At 52.2% G+C, this 22,158-nt stretch overlaps 2 gene segments (V, D, J or C); one reads left to right on the top strand and one right to left on the bottom strand.

The window, feature by feature from the left end:
* LOC140896790 (Ig gamma-3 chain C region-like) overlaps positions 1-22,158 on the top strand; it is a 144,131-nt gene that overhangs the window by 118,676 nt on the left and 3,297 nt on the right. The window contains 4 exon segments of the C gene segment in view: positions 18,518-18,814; positions 19,285-19,602; positions 19,790-20,116; positions 20,452-20,784. Coding sequence covers positions 18,518-18,814; positions 19,285-19,602; positions 19,790-20,116; positions 20,452-20,784 — 1,275 coding nt within the window.
* On the bottom strand, positions 860-15,915 carry LOC140897139 (immunoglobulin heavy constant mu-like). The segment is given in 9 exon segments: positions 860-1,023; positions 2,231-2,291; positions 2,355-2,494; positions 8,350-8,682; positions 9,028-9,357; positions 11,729-12,045; positions 12,648-12,974; positions 13,418-13,729; positions 15,855-15,915. Coding segments are annotated over 9 exon segments (2,045 nt in total).

Below are 22,158 nucleotides of genomic sequence, written 5' to 3'. Positions count from 1 at the left end.
ACCATAGCCAGAGTTGTGTCTGTCGTGCTGTATTTTGCATATTTAGCTCTTCATTGGGATTTTTGTGTGTGGTGTGTGTGTGGGTGTGACTTTTGTTGTGTGCACTGAGTGACAATAAATAAATAAATAAATATACAAATCAGGCTCCATCTCATTCACAACCTCCATCCCCGACTTTCAGGGACCCCTGACACCCTCCAGAGGGTCATGTCGTGTCTGTAGGGGGCGCCTCCCAGCATGGAGAATAAAATGAAGGATGCCCGCTGCACTGGCCCCAATGGGAGACGGGGGCCTAGCTACGAACCCAGAGAGCTGGGACTGAGGGGCACTAAGGGGAGATCTCTGGGGCAGGGAATACCACTGATCAGGAAAGAAAGAAAGAAAGAAAGAAAGAAAGAAAGAAAGAAAGAAAGAAAGAAAGAAAGAAAGAAAGAAAGAAAGAAAGAAAGATATGTGCATGTCTGAGAATGGACGGATGCGTAGATAGACACCGGGGGGCTGGGACATACAGTGGGTACCGTTCTCCTTGGTTAAATCCCCCAAACCACCCTGAAATGCAGCCACCAATTCTTAACTCCTTTTATTTTTGATCAAACACACAATTCCCGTGTAAGTTGCAAGTTAAACGGTGGATCAAATGAGACTCTTCTCCCTCGCCACAGTCCACGTTGACCAGACCTCAGGACACTACAGCCCTGCACACACAGACACACAAGGAAATCCAGTCCCTGCCGTGGGATGGGGGTGGAGGATTGAGGGGCACGGGGCTGAGCTCAAGCTCCAGCTTGGGCTGCCCCACGGGGACGTCCGGGGAAGGACTCTGCCCTCCCTGCTCTGCGTTCTGCGGAGCTCAGACCCTTCAGCGGCCGTTGTCACGCCCTCCGCGCTGCCGTGGAACATGGTCTTTCCCGGTGTCCGGAGAGGGGGCCGGAGCCCGGGAGGGCTGAAGATGGAGGGAGGGAATGAAGAGGACGAAGCAGTGCTGTCCCCTCCTAGGAGCCCGGAGCCGGGCACTCACCGCACCTGTGGGACACAGAGAGCAGAGGGGTTCAGCCGGTGCCGCTCACGGGCAGCATCCTCGGCTGGGAGAGCAAGGCCAGAAGGGACCCTTGGGACCATCTAGCCTCGCCCAGCCACGCCTGCATCCTGCCAGGATGTCTGGGTTGAGCTGGAGCTCATCTTCCAGACAGAGACACCAGCCTTGTCAAACCGCCTCAGGGAACGGCCACTGCCCACCGGGTGCCGCACACCAAGTCCCTGGGGAGTCGCAGCTGCCTCCGCCAATTCTCCCTGCTTCTGGTACCAGCCCCATTGCAACGCGGCCCGGCACAGAACCGGCTTCACGGGCACCTCTGGCCCTTTGTGCTTCTGGGCCCGACCACTGATCCTTGGAGGTCACGGCTGAGTGCTTATTGATTGACGCTCATTGAGCCTTGCTCTTGGAACATTTCCTCTTGCTTCTTAATTAGGGATCATTCATTTTTGGTCATTGATCATTAATTCCTCATTATTGACAAGTGATTCTTATCAATTGATAATTATTAGCAGCGTATTGATGCTTGATCCTCGATTCTTTAACATTAATTACTGATCTGTGAGTGTTGATTATTGATAATTAATTGCAGATTAATGGCTATTCAGCATTAAGTACAGATCACTCCGTACTGACCAGGGATAGCCAATCCGTGATTATTGATTTCTCAGTGATAAACGATTGGAATTGATAATAGACTGTTCATTCTCGTGTGTTGATCACTGCCATATTAACCTTGATGTCAGCTCGTTAATTAGTGATGACGGGTGGTGGATTATTAATAAGTAATCGCTCCTGATTCTCTCTCATTGATCGCTGGTCACTGTCAGGAATCAGGGCTGGCAGCAGAGCGAGTCCCAGGCAACCTGACGTGCGCACCTGGCCTGGAGCCGGCTGCCTGATTGGCTCCCCCCTGATTGCTTGGCAGAGTCAGCAGCCCGGTTCATGAGCCCAGCAGAAGTTAAGCAGCTGCCCAAAGAATTTCCCCAGGGCTGCGATAGCAGCTGTGACTGCTTGTTCCAGCCCTGTTCCTGCCTTTTTCCCGTCTGGGTCCAGCCCTGTTCCTGCCTTTTTCCCGTCTGGGTCCAGCCCAGCTCCTGCCTTTTTCCCGTCTGGGTCCAGCCATGCGCCTAACCCTGGGCTCCAATTCCTGACTGTGGCTCTAGCCCTTGGCTCTGGCCTCTGACAATCACTGACTATGGGTGGTGATGGTGATGGTGATGGCGGCTGGCTGCATGCTGATGGCGTGGGATCGATTCTTGAGCACGGGTTGTTGCTCTCAGCGGTGACGCGGGACCATGAAGGTAGCTGTTGCTCTTACCTTAAGCAGCGTGACGCCGGCGCTGTACAACAGGCTGAGCAGGAAGAGAGCAATGAAGGCAACAGGTGTCCAGAGACCGTCAGATTCCTCCTCTCCTCCTTCAACAGAGACGCCTTGGTCCTCCACTAGGCAGTGAGGAGCTGGGGATGAGACAAACGTGCCGGTTAGAGAGGCCTCTTCGTTAACCCAGGGAGCTGAGTGGGCACAGCGGGGAGCTCCGATCTGGGCTCTGGGCAGGAGAGAGGCCAGGGGAGACCGGGCAGGCTGCAGGGGGAGACCCCCCGTCACAGGCTGCAATTCTCACAGCAGCCTCAGGGATTTCAGCCCCAACTTCCATTAAATTTCACGCCCTTTGGCTCCTTTACACACCTCAGCCACCTCGAGCATGCGATTCCCCTCCCCAGGCCAGCAACAGAGCTGGGCTGAGACCTGCCAATGCATAGCTCAATGGGGCCACGCACCCCCCATCCAACAGCGGCATCTTCCCAGCCAATGCCAGCTTGAGCCATGCTGGGACCAGTTCCCGGGCAGCAGAAGCACCAATTCCCCCGATCCCTATTCTGGGGACCTGGGGAATTTACCCACAGAGCTGTTCTGAGACCTCCCTCAACTCGTGTCATCCCATGGGCAGTGAACAGAGCACTAGGATGGGACTCAGGACCCCCAGGGTCTATTTCCAGCTCTGTCATTGACACTGCAGAACCTCAGGAAATTCACCTCCCCTCTCTGTGCCTCAGTTTCCCTTCACACCCTTTCTCTGTTTGGATATTAAGCTCTTCTGGTTGTGCAGCTCCTAGCACATTGGGGTCCCAAACTCAGTGGAGACCTCTACACACAACTGTAATACACCTAATAACGGGGCCATCTGATGGGAACAACTTTTAAGCCACTACCCGCTTGGACTCCATTAAAACCCATGCTCCTAGAAGGGGAAAGATCTGTAGCCCATCGCCACATTTGGGCAACACCTGACCAGCCCACCCTCAAGCCCTACGAAAAGGGGGGAAAGGCACGGCCAGCCCATCAGCAACACCCTGAGCTGCCCCATATTCTCAGACACTGGAACAGAAGTGATGGCCCCCAACTGACTTCTCCCTTGGGGCGACTCTGCCACCATCACACAGCAGTGACCTCAGTCCCTGTAGGCAGATGTCTCCATGGCCCATTTCTAATTCCTTCAGCCGTCTATGTGGTTGTGTCATGGGGACTGAGTAAAGACCTCTCCCAACTCATCCCACATGGGACACCGTTCAGTCAGAGCCCCTTTCACCCACCACCAGCCTGGGCTCCCCTGGGAACCCGTTCCCAAGAGTTGGAAGGACTCACAGCCCAGCATTCCCTGAGCCTGTCCATGTGTCTTGTCAATGGCATGAACATCGCCTGGGAAATGGCCTGGAGCCTCCTTAATTTTGTACACACCTGGGCACTCAAAGGGACGTCAGGATCACAGTCCCGCTCCGCTTTATCTGGGAAACTACAGTTATTGAAACATCGTGGCCCAGAGACAATGATTCCCTCTGGGTTTGGTTTACAGCCACAGTGGAAGACCACAGCTCTCCAGATGTACAGGCTGAAAACTTAATTCTCCCACCAACGCACTCTATGACCTGGGCCATAGAGTTTGGTGGTGGATAATTGACATGACCTTCCTAGCTCTGAAACCTTGACTGGTGCATTTGTAGATCTTAAGGCCAGAAGGAACCATGACAGCATCAGGTCTGACCTCCTGTATGCCACAGGCCAGAGAATCTCACCCAGCTAGCCCACTATGGAGCCCAATGACTTGTCTTTGATGGCCGCATATCTTCCAGAAGGGACCCCAGGCTGGATGTACAAATCTCAAGAGATGGAGACTTCACCACTTCCACTGGAAGTTAGTTCCAAAGGTTTCCTTCCATATGTTGTGCCTTATTATTAATTTGTTCTCTCTGCATTTAACTTCCAGTCATTGGCACCTCTTAAGCCTTTCTATACTAAGTTAGACACCTTTAGTGCCTAGTGTTTTCTCGCTGTGACACAGGGCCAGAAAGGGTTACACAACTAGTAGGCTACTTAACCCAGATTCAACCTACAGAGACATAGTTAGTACTTCCCATTACGCCTCTGACATTTAGGGCAGTGATGAAGCTCCTCCACTCCTGTCTGTTTCTGGCAAGTCTTTCAAAGGTTCCCCAGCTGTGCCCCAGATTTCTCTTTACAGACATAGTAGTAGATAATGTTTGTGATGTTGTCATCGGCACCGACTTCCCCTCTGCCCAGTGGGTGCTCTGCCCCTGGCCCCACCCCTGCCCCGCCTCTTCCCACCCCTGCACTGCCCTTGCCCCACCCCCATTCCACCCCTTGACCAAAGTCCCAGCCCCACCCTGCCTTTTCTCACCCCAGCCCCGCCCTCTTCCCACCCCATTCCACCCCCTTCCCCCAAGTTCCCACCCCTGCCCTGCCTCTTCTCCGCTTCCTCCCCTGAGCGCACGGCGTCCCCACTCCTCCCCCTCCTCCCGGAAAGTCCTAAGCGCCGCCAAACAGCTGTTAGGCAGCAGGGGGGAGCAGGAAGCTGGGAGGGAGGGGGAGGAGCAGGGACATGGCACGCTCGGGGGAGTGGGAGAAGGAGACGAGGAGGTGGGAGCTTGGCTGCTGCTTGGTGCAGAGCACCCGCTAATTTTTCCCTGTGGGTGCTCCAGCCCCGGAGCACTCACGGAGTCGGCGCCTTTGGGTGTTGTGTGTTTACATATATATTGTTAGAGGTTGACAATGTAACCAAACAGTTCCTGTCTATCACTGTACTCTGCTGATTCAGAAATCAAAAGGAGATATTGACATTTAAATGAACTGTGAAGGTAGTGATATCACTGTCTTAAATTCTCTTTGAAGTATATAGAATCATAGAATATACAGTAAAGTACCTGCACATGGTGGGAGATAGGCAATTGCTTTATGTTAATCCAGGTAGCTAATTACTGGTGATGCTTAGGAAATAGGAAGTTACTTCAAAGGCACTATCCTTCACCCAAGGAATACCTGCTGTCAAGAGGCTGACAGTAGCCTGCCAGGGGTCTATAAAAATTCTTGGGCCCTGATCCTTTCATCTCAGATCTGCTTAAGCTTCGTCAGGGGAAGTTTGAGTCATAAGACAGAGGCCTCCAGTTCTATTCTGGATCACCCTGATATTGGCCATGGACATTGGACTATAACCTGATAAACTGATTCTAGAAGGGACTCGTTGCAACTCTGAAGCTAACCATCTCTGCTATGAAACTGACCTAAGAACTCTATTCCTACCTGTACTTTTTAACCAGAAGTCTCTCTCTCTCTCTCTCTCTTTTCTTTTTTAATAAATTATAGTTTAGTTAATAAGAATTGGCTGTAAGCATCTATTTGGGTAAGATCTGAAATATTCATTGACCTGATGGGCAATGGCTCCGATCCCTTGGGATTGGCAGAACTTTTGTATGATTAACAAGATTTTCCATAATCCTCATCATATTTGACTTGGCTGTCTGGGTGGGAGCTCAAGGCTGGGTTGCTTTAAGGGAACTGTATTTCTGGATTCTGGGTAATCAGTAAGGCATTGTAGAAGCTGTTTTGTTGTTAGTTTGGTGAATCTATCAGAATAACCACCAGTTTGGGGGATTGTCTGCCCTATTCTTTGCAATATGCCCTACTTGGGCCATCTCAGCATGGCCCACCAGGGACCCCGGTCACTCTCCATGGAGGTACTTATACATATCAATGAAGCCATCTCTTGAATGTCTCTTTCATAAGCTCAGCCGATTCGGCTCCTCCCATCTCTCACTGGAAGGTATTTTCTCCAGCCCTCTAATCATTTTTCTAGTTCTCTTTTGCACTCTCTCCAATTTTTCAAACTTCTTTTTGAATATGTTGACATAACAATGGCGGTACTGCATCGGACCAGTCATCCATCTACCCCAGTAGCCTGTCTTCCAACAGTGGCTGATACCAGATGCATCAGATGGAATGGCCAGAATGAGGCAATTATCAAGTGATTAATCCACTTTCATACAGTCCCAGCATCTGACCGTAAGAGGCTTAGGGACACCAAGAACATAGGGGTGCATCACTGACCATCTTGGCTAATAGCCACTGATGGACCTATTCTCCATGAATTTATCTAATTCTTTGCTGAACCCAGTTATGCTTTTGGACTTCACAACATCCACAGGTTGACTCTGTGTTGTGTGAAGAAGTACTTCCTTGTGTTTGCTTAAAACCTGTGGCCATTTAATTTCATTGAGTGACCCCTGGCTCTTGTGTTATGTGAAGGAGGAAATAACACATCCTGATTCACTTTCTCACCACACGCCATGATTCTATAGACCTCTCTCAAATCCCCCCTAGCTGTCTCCTTAGATGAACAGTGCCAGCCTTTTTAATCTCTCCTCATGGAAGCTGCTCCGTAGCCCTGTTGCTCTTCTCTGTACCTTTTCCATTTCTATTATATCTCTTTTGCGATGGGGCGACCAGAACTGCACGCAGTATTCAAGCTGTGGGCATACCATGGATTTATACAGAGGCAATATGGTACTTACTGTCTTATTATCTGTCCCTTTCCTAATGGAGCCTAACATTCTGTTACCGCTTCTGACCATTCCTGCACATTGACCCCAGAACTGGATGCTGTATTCCAGTGTCGGTCTCCCCAGTGCCGTACTCAGAAGTGAAATCACTTCCCCTGATCACCACTCACCTGTTCACACATCCAGGGACAATGGGGACAGAGCTGGTGGGAATGAAGGCTCCTAACTCAGTCTCACCCTGCCGCCTAGCTCCCTGCAGACATAACACCAGGTTCCTGGAGGCTCTGCCTCCACCTTATGTGGTCAGGTGAGGACGCATCTGCTAGGGGTTCTGACACCAGAGTGGCTAGGGCTACATTGCTGGACAGGTGCAATGGTTAAGACACAAGTCTTGGAGATGGGGGGTCAGGGCTCTATTCCCACCTCTCCCACTGACCTGCAGTGTGACCAGAGACAAGCCACTTGGGCTGGGGTCTTTAAAGGACTCTTAGGCAATTAGTTGCCACTGAAATAAACTCATAATTCCAGGGGGAGATTGGTGTCTCACCCCTTCGAGCATCCCAGATATAATCCTTTTGTGCCAAAATACCCCCTCCCAGCCTCTCTGTGATGAGACTGTGAGCACCTTGCATTAAGGATGTTTGCTCTGTGTGTTCATGCAGCACCCATCACAATGGGGCCCTAACCTTGGTCAGGACATCTAGGAGCTGCAATATCATGAACAATAGCAAGTCACTGCCGAGGGATGGGCAGCCAGACTCATGACACTGCATGAGGATGGAGGGATGCATAGGGGATATTGCATAATTTCGGACGGATGGATGGATGTTGTAGACGCAAAGGTAGACAGATGACACTGCTGATGTTGGACGAATGGACAGGGATTGCAAAAGGGAGAACAGACAAAATCAAATATTGCCAAGGGAAAGATGGATAAACAGACATAGTGCAGAGAGAGAGACTGCAGGTGGGCAGGAAAATGGACAGCTAGTAAAGAGGGAAAAACAGACAAAGGTATGGCAGAGGATAGGATGGATGGATAGATCCTGCAGAAGGAAGCTTTGATGAATAGATCTAGATAATGCATAAAATAATGCATAAGGAGACTGGATGGATAGTAAGAGATACTTCAGAAAGAAGGGTGGTGAATGGATAGAGATGATGTAGGAGGGAGGCTGGGCTGGTGGATAAGACATCCAGATGGCCCCTGCTAGAAGAAGACATCCCATTGAACACAAACTCTGGCATGCTGCATTTTTATTTGGGCATATTCCACACACAGCCACGCTCTGTACACCAGAGCTCCCACAGCTTTACACACAGGCTAAGACGAATCCCAGAGCCCACGAGGTTCCCTGGCCATCTCAGATACGCCGTGAGGAGCCCACGCGGCTCTGCTCCTCAGTAGCAGGTGACGTCGGTATCGGACAAGATCACAGAGACATTGACGGCGGTGGGTTTACCGGAGGCTTTGTCCACGCTCCGGTGGACGAAGGTCATGGGCAGACCCTCGTGCCCCACCACGCAGGCGTACGTGTCCCCCCGCTCCCATTCAGATGCCAAGACATTGAACTTGCTGTAGATGAAGTAGCGCTCCTCCTTCCCGGCCTCCCGGACGGGGCCGATGTTGGTGTAGGCTTCCTGGGGCACGGGCCGGTCCTGCTGGGTCCATGTCACCAAGATGGCTCTGGGCCGGAAGCCGGAGGCCAGGCAGGTGATGGTGGCCGATTCCCGGAGAGCCAGCTCCTCAGCGTGAGGAGGGAAGATGTAGACAGAAGGGTTACGGGGAGAGACCGCTGCAACAAGGAAACACCAAAGGGTTAATTGTGGGGGATGAGAACCAGGAGTCCTGGCTGCCATCCCCCACACAACCCCCCTGCTATAACCCACTGGACCCCACCCCTCACTCTACTCCCAGAGCTGGAAAAAGAAACCAGGAGTCCGGACGCTCCGTCCCCTTCTGTCTCATAAATTTGCACATTTCATCCCACCCACAAATGTGTAATGCCTAGTCTCACTGACCTGATGCCAGATCAGAGCTAGCACCCCCTGGAGACAAAAGGACCTGGGTCCCATTCCCCACACCCTGAGCCAGCCAGCTTGGAGCTAGCAGCCCCTACGGGGGAAAGGAGGGTTCTTACCATGAATCTTGTGGATGGTCTTGACAATGGCCGATGGGATGTCTGGGTGCTTCACTGTGCAGGTGAACTCCTCCCCCGCCTGCCACTCCTCCACGCACACCCGCAGGATGCTGGTTGCACTGTAGGTGCCATTTTCCTGCAGCACTGGCTCCCTGGAGACCATGGCCAATGGGCCCCCACTACCCCAGTTCCAGGAGACCTCCAGGCTTCCGGGGGTCTCCATGCTACTCACCAAACAACTGATGGTGGCGTTCTGCCCTATGTAGAGATCCTCCAGGGAAGGGGGAAGGAGAAAGACCTCCAGAGGATGTTGATTACAGTTTCCGCCACCTGGTTGGGGGCAGGAGGCAGCGTTGAGGCCTGAGATGAGTGAATACTCAAGAGGCACCAGCTGATAACTAAGTGCCTCTGTCTCAGGGGTGCAAAGCCCAGGGGCTGTTTTGGGAAGGGGCCGAGGGTCATTGGGGTGGGAAATAGGGCACTGGGTTCCCTGAGGGAAGGGGAAGGACCCTCATCTCATGTGGTGTCGGGAACGGCGGCTGAGGTTTTCCAACACACCCAGGGATTGCGATTCCTGGGTCCAATTATTATTATTTGGGTCTCTGGGTCCCATGAGCAGATCTGAAGGTCTATGGCTCCGATGGGAGAAAGCCCCATTGTGGAAAACATGGCAGGGGACAGACCTGCCATGTTTGCTCAACTCAGGGTCCTTCCAGCCTGAAATTCATGAGCTCAATGAAGATGACAGAGATGGCAGCTGGGACACAGAGAGGAGAAATGACCTGCCCATGGTAATTCCTGACTCCTTTCCCCCATGCTGTAATCACTAGACACTACTCCCCTCCCAGAGCTGGGGATAGAACCCAGGAGTCCTGGCTCTCAGCCCCCTGCTGGAAGTACTAGATCCCACATCCAGAGCTCAGGATACAACTTGCATCCCCGAAACTCCTCCCCACTACACAGGCAGAAGGTGCTGATTATATTTTACCGCAGTGATATTCTGGCTGCTGGTCTCCCAAGGTCCCTCAGGGGTTGAGACCACAACTCTCACTGCAAGCCGATGTGGGAGTTGAGAGCGTGAATCCCTTTGGAAACCCCAGCATTGAAGCCTGAACTGGTGCTAGCTCCCTCACTCGCCCCTGGGGGTAATGGGGGCCTTGACCATATTGGGATGAACAACCCTCTCATCGCCCTTTGGAAGCTTCAACTCACAATTCCCTGCCTTCACCTTGACCTTCAAGGTTTCATTCAGCGTCATGTGCCACACCAGGCAGAAATACTGGGGCCCCGCTTCTCCTTCCCCCTTGGGCCTGGGGACTCTCAAGATGCTCTGAGCGGAGTAGGCCTGGCCAGATCTGACGATGGGGCCACTGCTGTACTGGGAGGCAGGAACTATGGAGCCGTTGTGCTCCCAGCGGAAACTGATGTCTGCTGGGAAGAATCCAGTGACGTCGCAGAGGAACGTGTGGGAATCTCTCTTCCCTGGAGTTTCCTCTGGGTCCGGGCAGGAGACACTGGCTGAGACCGTAGGCTCATGGGCAGGGTAGGCTGGAAGGGACAGAGATGTGATATGAAGCTAATTTCTCTCCCGGAGATGGACTATGTCTCCACTGAGTCCCTCAGTCGAACATGTGAGGGGTGACCAACCTTGGCCATATTTATTATGGTATTTGCTGTTTTTCCTTAAATCCACAGCTCATGCGATGGCCAGGGAATCTCAGCTTTCATTTAATCAAAAAAGGAAGGGTCTGTCCCCACTGACTGCAAAGAAAAGTTTGAAAACATGATCCCCACACACTCCCTTTAGCTTCCCGGCTCACCAACCAGAAAGCAAATGAAAGCAACCCAACATTTATAAAAATCTCTAGATTTCTTTGCACCCATTTCACAACTTTGTGGTTTGAAAAATTGAAAAGGGCTCAAAGAAGAGCCTCAATGATGATTCAACAGATGTAAATAAGAGATTTAAGGAGTTATATTAGTTCAGTTCAGGGCAAACTGAAGAAGTGACTTGATTAGTGTATGAATACCTTCCCAGAGAGAAACTGTCGGGTACTAAAAAGTTCTTTAATCTAGCAGAAAAGGCAGAACAGGAACCAATGGCCGGAAAGTGAAACCAGTCACATTCAAATTCATTGTAAGGCAACAATATTGGAAGAAAACCATCAGAACAAACTATCAAGGGAAGTGGTGAATTCTCCATCCCTTGAGGGGTTCCAATCAAAACGGGATGTGTCTCTAGATGAAGCTTTAGTCAAAGACATGTTACTGGACTTGATAAAGGGGTAAATAGGTGAAATACTCTGGCCAGGGAAACATGAGGTCTGACTAGATGACCGAATGATCCCTTCTGGCCTCAGACTCAATGAATCTAACTTTTATGGATCCTCCTCTATTTCCTCACCACCCTAATGGATTCTAGTGAATTGCAAGGGCTTCATTTTCCATGGCCAAAGCTGGTCTGAAAACCTTCACCATTACTATTATTGTGGTGGGGTCTACTGGCTCAAACCGAGACTGCAACCCCCTCCCGCTAGGTGATGTACGGACGTGAAAGAGAGCTCCGTTCCAGAAACAGACACTGGCTGAAAGAAACCAAGGAGCCTTATCCCCACTTTGCAGGCTCAGGCACAGAGCAAGAGTAAAGTGATTTTGGCTGAGTTTGCAAAGGGAGTCAGGACTTAAACACAGACATACTCACTCGTGTCCATGAGTGGCATATCCTGGGTGACTTCTCCAAAACAAGGAAGTTTCACTTTGCAAGTGAAGTTGGTCCTGCTCTTCCATTGCTCCAAGGTTATTTTGTGGGTGCTGGTGATGCTCTGAGTCCCATTGGCTTGTTCCGGGGCTCCTGTCTCCACCTCAGAGCTGGCTTTCCCATCCACTTCCCAAGCCACCTGAACATCTACCAAGATATAGCCCAGCACCAAGCACGTCACACGGCTGTCTCCCCAATCAGGTCATCGTAGGACGGCTCGGTGACATAGACGGATGGAGCCACTGAGTTACTGAGACAGGCTGAGGAAATACAAAGGACTCATCTCAATAGGGAAAGAAGAGCAGAAGACTCCATGAATTCCCTGGGCCATGAAGGATACTACAGTGATGGGTGTTACAGAAGATTAGAGAGATACTGTCATTCCCCTAATTTTGTGATCCCTCAATTTCATGGGATGTTAGAAGGAAGGAAGAGAGAAACTATTGAAAAAAAAGCCTCTTTCTAGCTATCTAACAATCCCTTTCTGCCTCTCCATCTACACTTTCCTGTGCAACATCTATGGCTCCATCTATTTATTAATAATTATTCACATATATACATCCCCTTTCTCACTCCATCCATCCATCATACCTATCTTTCTATCCAACCATTATATCCATCTTTCCTTCCAGTCATTCATCCTTCTAGCCACAGGATCTATCTCTCTATCCATCCAACCACCATATCTATCACTGCATCCATCCATCCCTCTCCCCACCCACTCCCAGTATCCATCTCACTATTGTATTTCTAAGTCACCCATCACCCTGGGATCTGGGCACAGTCCCACCTACCCTTAGGCAAGGCTGGTTTTTGAGTAATCCTTCATCCCACCCCGCCATGCATGGCCATAGCCCCTCACCCAAGCACTTGCTGGTGTTGTGCATGAAGTGCTCCGTTCCCCTCGCTGGGTGGGTCACTTTACAGGTGTAGACGTCCTCCTTCTCCCAGCTCTCCTTGGTGACGTTCACTCGGCTCTGGCCCATGTAGGAGCCGTCTGTGCCCTTCCAAATGGACAAGTCCGTGGTGGGAAGGTTCCCCTTCTCGCCATTCACCAGCCATTCCACTTTGGCTGCACCGGGGCTGAATCTCAGGAGGAGGCAAACCACCTCCAGCTGCTTCTCCAAGGCGTTGCGCTCACAGGAGGGGCCTAGGAGGCGAACCTCAGGATGAATGAGAGCCTCACATACTGAGAGCAAAGAGAGAAAATGGATACCAGGTCAGAGGCATGAATCAACTGCATTTGTACAGCTCTGAGGACAATGTGCTCAAGTCCTGAATGACAACTGAGAGAGGAAAGTTTTACCTTTCCCTCCTTCCTTCCCTCCGCACCATTTCATCGATCTATCACTCTGTCTAGGTCATTGCTCCAGCCATCCCTCCTTGTATCCATCCATACTTCTGTATCTCCATCTGTCCACCCACCTAGCCCACTCTCCATACCATCCATCCCTCTCTCTTTCACTCCCTACCTCTTTCCCTCTTCACTCTCCATCCATACATCCATCCCTTTTCTTCTCTATCCTCCCTTCCATGGACTCTGTCATTCTATTGCCCCACTCCCTCTGACACTTTATTGCACACTTCTGCCTCAGTCTTTTCTTCATTCTCTGGCATCCCAATGTAGCTCACCATTCGTGATCTCCACATCTATCTTTTTATGGGAGGGAGTGTGCTCCACACTGCACTGGTAGGTGTTGTTCACCAGGTCCCAGGCAGGGACGGTGAGCTGGCTGACGAGGGTGAAGGCCCTGCCACTGCTCTGTGCCGCAGCTGGGAAGGTCTTGATCCCATTGGTCACTGTGCCAGAATTCCACTTGATGTCCACGGGCTCCGGGAAATAGCCAGTCACGAGGCAGGCTACAGTCACCTCACAAGTGGAGCTCCCAGCAATGTCGTCACAACAGGGGAACAAAGGGAACACAGAGGGGGGTTGTGGGAGCTCTGTCAGAGAGAAAGGCAAGTCAGGACGTTAAGAACTGAGAATCCTAAACCCAAAGAATGGTGGGACTCCAACCTCATAGGGGGCTCTACAGAGCCAGGAGCCCTGGCTGTCAGCCTGCTCCCCTCTCTATTCCACCAGACCCCACTCCTTCCCAGAGTCCTAGAGAGAACCCAGGAGCCCTGGCTCCCAACCCCCATACACACACAAACCCACTAGATCACTCACTCCTTGAAGAGCTTGTGATGCATACAGAGAGATGCGCTGAAAGGAAACATTTGAATAGCTATTATCTCACTACCCTTCCCTTTCCAGGATCAGTCTATCCCCAGACCTACGAGAGGAGTGGGGTCTTGTGGCTTAGAATGGGGGGGCTGGGAGCCAGAACTCCTGGGTTCTATCCCCAGCTCCAGGACAGCAGTAAAGTCGGTTTTTTCACACACACGCCCCCCCATGGCAGGTTCTCTAAAAGACACCCCCCCACACACACACCAGAGACTTCAATCTTTTCTGCGCTCTGCAGGCTTCATGACTGAATCTCTGGTGAAAACCAACAAACAACCAATATGGGCCAAAAAGGGGAAGTTGAGACAAGTGAAAGTTGTTTTTTCACGCCAGCACTCGCCCCATCCAATCCAATTTTCACACCTTCTCACCAGCTTCAACACTAAAAGCTCCTGAGTGGGCGTCACTGATAGATAACAACCTATAATTATCTTTGATGACCATTGTGGGGGAAGAAGAGGGGATGTCCGACAGGCAAAGAAACCTCAGATGAACAATCCAAATGACACAGACCACAGTGGGACACATGGACAGAACCCCCCGGTCTCCAGGGCCGGGCTGCAACCCACCATGGCTGATAATTTGGTGAGTAAATTAGAGGAAAGCGGCTGCTATTGGGGTGAGTACAGGGGGTGTTTTAACCCTATCAGAGTGAGCACCTTTAGGGAAGAAAACTTTGAAGAGAGGGGAGCAGGACTCCTGGGTTCTCTCCCCAACTCTGGGAGGGCAGTGGGGTCTGGTGGTTAGAACTGGAGTGGTGCTGGAAGCCAGGACTCCTGGGTTCTATCCCCAGCTCTGGGAGGGGAGCTGGGACAAGTGGGTAGAGCAGTGGGGGCTGGAAGCCAGGACTCCTGGGTTCTCTCCTCAGTTCTGGGAGGGGAGTAGATTAGAGTAGGGGGCTGGGAGCCAGGACTCCTGGGTTCTCTCCTCAGCTCTGGGAGGGCTGTGGGGTCTAGTGACTTAGAGCGGGGGGACTGGGAGCCAGGAGTGTTGTGCTCTGTTCTCACTTATGAAGGGCAATGGGGTACATCCCCCTGTGTGGACCCAAAACCAGGGCAGGGTGCAGAACATGGCTCCCCTGCAGAGCCTGGATATGCTGGGGAGGTCGGGATGGGTAACATAGGCAGCGCTGTGCCCCCCGCCCCCCACAGAGACAGGGGAACAGAGGTGCTTATCTCACACTCCACCTATAAGCTGGGATAACAGCTTTGAAAGGGGTCCAGAGCTGGGCTAGAAGGGGCTGCACATCAGGAGTGAGGGGCACCGGCAGGGCTGTGGGGGAGCCCAGGGCTGTGCTGGCAGGGGCTGTGGGTCGGGAGTGAGGGGAACCAGCAAAGCTGTAGAGGGAGCCCAGAGCTGGGCTAGCCGGGGCTGCAGGTCAGGAGTGAGGGGCACCGTCAGGGCTCAGGGGGGCAGGGCTGGGCTAGCAGGGGCTGCAGGTTGGGAGTGAGGGGCACCGGAAGAATTGGGGGGAGGCCAGGGCTGGAATAGCAGGCGGCTGTGGGATGGGAGTGAGGGGCACAGGCAGGGCTGGGGGGAGCCCAGGACTGGGCTAGCAGGGGCTGCAGGTCAGCAGTGAGGGGCACTGGCAGAGTTGTGGGGGGCAGGGCTGGGCTAGCAGGAGGATGGGGGTCAGGACTCAGGGACATAAGCAGACATGGGGTGCTCAGGGTTGGGGGGCTGAAACTAGAGGTTTGGGGGAACAGCTGAATTGTTTCTAAGGGGCTTTTGTTGTCTCCTCTCTTTAGCCCAGTCGCAAATATCTGCAACCAAAAACTTTCTAAACTGAGGCATAATTTCCCTTTAGCATGTCCCTTGTCAGAGATAAAACCCTAAACTCACCGAGTGCAGGAACACGTCTCTCTGAGCCGTCCCAGCCTCCCTCCACCAGCTCTGTGCTCATGCTCCATGCTGAGGGCCGAGCGTGGGGAGTTCCCAGCACAGCTAGATGTCAGCTTGGCTGCCTGGGGCTGGACGTAACTGGCAGCCCCTCTTCGGGCAACAGCTCAGAGTTCAGGCTCCTAATTTGGCCTTTCAGTTGAGCTGGCTCCGTTTTTGCAGCGCATTCAGCTGGTGACGCGTTGGGCTTCCTTTCCAGGGGGGATGAGCTCTGAGGTCTCGGGCTAAAGCCCACTGGAGATGCAGACCCTGGTAACTGCTCCCCAATGCACCTCAAGTTTGGGCTTCTAGAAAGTGAGGCCACTGAAATTCTTGGGAGATTTCTCCTGTAGAGTTTAGGAAAGTGTCCAGCAAAATCTTCATCCAAATTGGTTAGAATATGAGTGTTTCTTGAGTGGGAATCTGGCTAGAAAGGTCGTGAGCAAGGGGGCGTGAAAACCAGTCGACTACTGAGTTTGGGGGAGGGAAGGTTTTTTACTCTAACCCCAAAACTCTGACCCTAAACCAAACCTTAAACCCAACTACTTAGACACCCAACTCTGTCCTAACTCCCTAACCAGGACCCTAACCCCAATGGACAGATGCACCAACTCCTTAACCCCAACACCCTAATCCTTGCCCTTTCCCTATAGTCCTATCCTCAACCTGACCCCTGGCTCTCTAGCCCCTACTCCCTAACTCTGACACTCAACTCTGACCCTCTCGTCAAACCCAACCCCTAACCCTAACGTCCCAACCTTATCCCCGCAACCCTGACTTTAGATCGCTTAGGCTGCAATGGTCCTGGGATCAGTAGAGTCCTCATTCTTATTTCTCTTTAAAGCTCCCGGTGCAATGGGTCCCTGATGCTAGATTGGGTTTTCTAGACTGCTGTGATACAAGTACTAACGACCAATTATACCCCTCACCATAACCCCAGCTCTAACCCTAACCTCCCCACCTTGACCCTCTAAGCACCATAGTTTTTATGTCTCCAGTCTAGTATCAAGCATCCCAAAACAGGTTTCACAGTAATAGCCATGTTAGTCTGTATTCGCAAAAAGAAAAGGAGTACTTGTGGCACCTTAGAGACTAACCAATTTATTTGAGCATGAGCTTTTGTGAGCTACAGCTCACTTCATCGGATGCATACTCCTGCTGGTAATAGCTTATCTAAAGTGATCATCAAGTTGGGCCATTTCCAGCACAAATCCAGGTTTTCTCACCCTCCACCCCCCGCCACACAAACTCACTCTCCTGCTGGTAATAGCTTATCCAAAGTGACCACTCTCCTCACAATGTGTATGAAAATCAAGGTGGGCCATTTCCAGCACAAATACAGGTTTTCTCACCACCCCCCCCACCCTCTTTTCTAAAAAAAACACACACACAAAAACTCACTCTCCTGCTGGTAATAGCGAGAGTGAGTTTTTGTGTGTGTGTTTTTTTGAAAAAAGGGGGTGGGGGGTGAGAAAACCTGTATTTGTGCTGGAAATAGCCCACCTTGATTATCATACACATTTTAAAGAGAGTGGTCACTTTGGATGGGCTATTACCAGCAGGAGAGTGAGTCTGTGTGGCGGGGGGCGGAGGGTGAGAAAACCTGGATTTGTGCTGGAAATGGCCCAACTTGATGATCACTTTAGATAAGCTATTACTAGCAGGAGAGTGGGGTGGGAGGAGGTATTGTTTCATGGTCTCTGTGTATATAATGTCTTCTGCAGTTTCCACAGTATGCATCCGATGAAGTGAGCTGTAGCTCACGAAAGCTCATGCTCAAATAAATTGGTTAGTCTCTAAGGTGCCACAAGTCCTCCTTTTCTTTTCATCCCAAAACAAGAACTATCAGAACTTGCAAATTAGTCCCTTGGGTTAGGAACCAAGAGTTTCACTAACTCCCTCTGAGAAATGGCATCAGACCCGGTAGGAATCTGATGGTTGAATGACTACAAGATTGGCTAGAAATCCAATCATAACACAACAAATATTGAACTTGAGAGTGGAAAGGTATTTGACCCAAACCATTAAACCATCACCCTTAATTCTACCCCAGCAACCTCTAGCCCTTAACCCCAGCACCTAACCCTAACTCTTAATCCTCCTCCCCTATGTATAATGATAACCCGAAGTCTAACCCAAAGGGCCCATATATCCTGGGATGACTTGTACAGCCCCAGTCTTTCCTGCAATGTCCTGGGAACTCATTGGGGATATCTAACAATGTGCGTTTGAGCCATAGAAATGCTTACGAGCCAGTAGAGGCCAAAGAACCTAGGTTCTTTGGCCCCTAGGTTCCGCCTAGGAACCTAATGAGAATATAACATTTACCCAAACTAAAATCACTAGTACAACGGGGTCTGTGCAGCACAAGTTAAATTGGGGGCCCTGCTCCTGGTCACTCTGTGACTCCGCCGGGAAGACGGGGGCAGCCTCTCTCAGGCACCCACTTACACACATCAGTGTCACCACAAGCTGTCTGCTGTGCTGAATGGAGCAGGGTGGGGCTCCGTTAGGGGACGCTCTCCCCCGGCATTGAGTGCTGGGCCCAGGGCCACGCTAGGGCCCCCGTGCTGCATGGAGCGGGGTAGGGGCTGCGTCTCATGGCCTCGCTCTCTCTCCCTTTGCAGTCAGCCCCACGGCCCCGTCTGTCTTCCCCCTGACCTCCTGCACCGGCGACGACACCCCCCAGGTCACCTTCGGCTGCCTGGCCAAAGGATACTTCCCCGAGCCGCTCACCGTGACGTGGAGCCCAAGCGTCGCCCCCTCGGGCGTGAAGACCTATCCCTCCCTGCTGCAACCTTCCAGCGGCCTCTACACACTCAGCAGCCAGGTCACCGTCCCGGCCAGCAGCTGGGAGTCTAACACCTATAGCTGCAACGTACAACACCAGCCCACCAGCTCCAGCATCTCCAAGGAAATCCCAAGTAGGGACAGCGCGGCGCAGCCCGGGGGGGAAGGGCAGGGGTTGGGGCTCTCTCAGGTCCCTGATCTGGTGACTGGTGCAGGGAGAGAGGATGGGAGCCTGCCGGCGCTGTGAGCCAAGGGAGTCACCACTGTGGGAGGAGAGATGGAGAGAGAGAGACACCACAGAGAGATGGGAGTGAATAGGGACAGGTAGATAGTGTTGGGTATGGAAAGAGAGAGACCACGCACCAAAGGGTGGAGGGACGAAAAGAGAGACCATGCAAAGAGAAGCGATGGGTGCTGCAATGCAGGAAAAGGGGCAGAGGGCTCAGTAGGGAGCCCAGTGCTGCAGGGAGTCGGGGCTCAGTAAGGGGCGCCATGCTGTGGACAACAGGGTGCTGGGGCTTAGTAGGGGGCACTGTGCTGCAGGGAGTGAGGGCGGCCCAGGAGGGGTCTGTACAACAACTAACCCCTGCCACCCTTCTCCCAGAGCCCATCCCCATTGAACCCGAGGTGCACGTCCTCCACTCCTCCTGCAACAGCAAGCCAGGTGCCATCCAGCTGGTGTGCTTCATCTCCGGCTTCTACCCCAAGCCTTTGACGGTGGAATGGCTGGTGGACGGCAAGCCCGGGCAACTTTCTGGTGACACCGACTCTGCCAAGAAGGACGCTGATGGCCCCACCTTCAGGACGCGCAGTAATGCCAGTGTCTCCCAGGACGAGTGGCTGGAGGGCAAGACGTACACCTGCCAGGTGTACCACCCGGGCACTGGGAGCAAAAAGCAGGACCACGCCCACAAGTGCAGAGGTGACACTGAGCGGGGCCAGGCTGCCTAGGAAGGGGAGGGGGCACCAGGCTGGGCTCGAGGCAGGAGAGGAGTGGTGGGGGGAGACTGGGATGGGCTTTTAAGGGGACAGGGCATGAGAGGAGACTAGGATGGGCTTGGGCAGGGGAGACCCAGCGTAGTGGCTGACCCAGGCTCTCCCATCCCCAGAAGAAACAACATCTTCCAGCAACATCCAAGTCTTCCTGGTGCCCCCATCCCCCACCGCCCTGTACGTGACCCAGAGACCCATGCTCACCTGCCTGGTGGTCAACCTGCCGAGCGACTCCGGCCTCCGGGTGGTCTGGTCCCGGGAGAAGCCAGAGTCCATTAGCCCTGATATCCTGACCCTCAATGAGCACTTCAACGGCACCTTCACCGCCTCCAGCTCCAAGCCCATCTTCACCCGCGACTGGGAGGATGGAGAGACCTTTACCTGCAAAGTGGAGCACTCAGAGCTACCCTCGCTCCTCATCAAATCCATCTCCAAGAAGCCAGGTAAGAGGAGCTCAGGGTCCCTAAGGGGAAAGACTCCCCTATCCCCACCCCCAGCAGGGGGGGATGCTCCTTAAGAGGAAGCCCCAACCCCCAAAAACCTGGGATCCTGCCCCTGAGTCCCTTTCCATCCCCAAATCCACACCCTCAAATTGTGCTCCAGAGATACCAGCTCCCAGTCCCCAGCCCCTCCATCCTGAAGGAGAGAGGGGATGTTCCTACCATCCTACACACACACACACACACACACACACACACACACACCATCCTTATCCCCATGTGCCCCAGGTGAGTAATGTGCTTGGCTCATCTGTGTCCTCCATCCCCATCCACCGAAGGAAAGCACTCCACCCCGGGTGTCTACCTCCTGCACCCCCACAACGAGGAGCTAAGGAGCAAAGGAGACTCCGTCAGCCTCACCTGCCTGGTGCGGGGCTTCTTCCCTGAGGACATCTCGGTGCAGTGGATGAAGAACCATGAAGGTGAAAAGGAGCCTGACAACATCACCACTCCGCCCATGAAGGACAAAGATGGCGACTCGAACTTCTTCCTCTACAGCAAACTGAAAGTCAGCAAGGACAGCTGGAACAGCGGGGACACCTACACCTGCATGGTCATCCACGAAGCCCTGCAGATGAAGTTCACCCAACGCAGCATCAGCAAAGTCTCTGGTAAATGAAGACGTCTCCTCCCAGCCCCACTGGTAGCATTGTCCAGTACAGCTTCCTGTAAATAATCTGTGTGCCCTCAGTGACGACAAGTGAATAAACGGAACTAGTCTGAGCTCACCCCCAGGTCTCCTTGTTGTGGTGTCACTGGGTGAAAACTGCAGGTCGCCCAAGGTGGACGAGGTCCCAAGTTGCAGGCTGGGAGAAACCGAGATGCTATAAGGCTGGGGGTGCTAATACCCAGATCCTGTATGGGTGGATACATATACGCCATGGATGGATACATAGATACATGGGTAGATTCCATGAAAGGAAAGATGAGTAGATGCCATGGAAGGAAGGTAGGTAGATATGTGGGTCCATGCCATGTAAGGAAGGATGAATACATGCATGAGTACAGGCACAGCATGGAAACAGTGATGGAGAGGGGGGTAGATGCACGGTTACACATATACACACGGACATACTGCAGAGGAACAGACACATTCAAGCCAATCTCAGTTGGAAGGCCAGGTGTTCAAAGAGATGATTAGACGGATACATACTTCAGGGGGCAGGAGATATCACCAAGAGATATCACAAGGAGGAGGAGAGAAATAGAAAGATCATTATTTGGATTAAATTAACTCCTATACCCCCAACTGAGACCAGGACCCTGTTGGGATGGGCACGGCACAGACAGTGGGAGATAGTCTTTCTCACAACCTAAATACAGAAAGAGGAGGAGGAGAAACAGAGGTACCAAGAGTGGAAGGGACCTGCCCAAAATCACCAAGCATGTCAATGACAGAGCTAGAAACAGAATCCAGGTGTCCTGAATGGCCCACCCAGTGTGCCTGCAACTAGACTGCACTGCACTCAGGGAATGATGGTTGGATGGCTCAAAGAGAGTGGATGCCAATGGATAAACAGATGCCGAGGGATAGAAAAAGTGTATGGGGATCCGCAGATGGGTGGACGGATGGATAGAGGGGTGCGTGGGGGGGTATAGATGGATGGATGGTGAATGTCGGATGGGTACACTTTCTGAAGGATTGATGGATGGATAAATAGATGGACTGTCATAGATGGACAGGAGGAGATGGGGATGAATGGATGTATAAATGAATGTCAATGGATTGGTAGTTACATATGGCACTGGACTGGTACCGATGGGGATGGGCAGGTGGATGGATGAATGGGTTGTTACCCATAGTGAGTGAGTGATAGATGGAGATGAAAGGATGGGTAAATATGATAATGGCTGACTACATATATTTGGGAAAGGATGGATGGCAATGAATGGATTAGTGTCAATGGGTACCAATGGTGATGGAGGGATAGGGGTGGATGAATACTGAAAGGGATAGCTAGATAAGTGGATGGGGTTGCAGGGAT

This window comes from Lepidochelys kempii, chromosome 13 (genome assembly GCF_965140265.1).
Source record: "Lepidochelys kempii isolate rLepKem1 chromosome 13, rLepKem1.hap2, whole genome shotgun sequence".
NCBI classification, from domain to species: domain Eukaryota; kingdom Metazoa; phylum Chordata; order Testudines; family Cheloniidae; genus Lepidochelys; species Lepidochelys kempii.
This window is presented reverse-complemented; position numbering and strand designations above follow the sequence as displayed.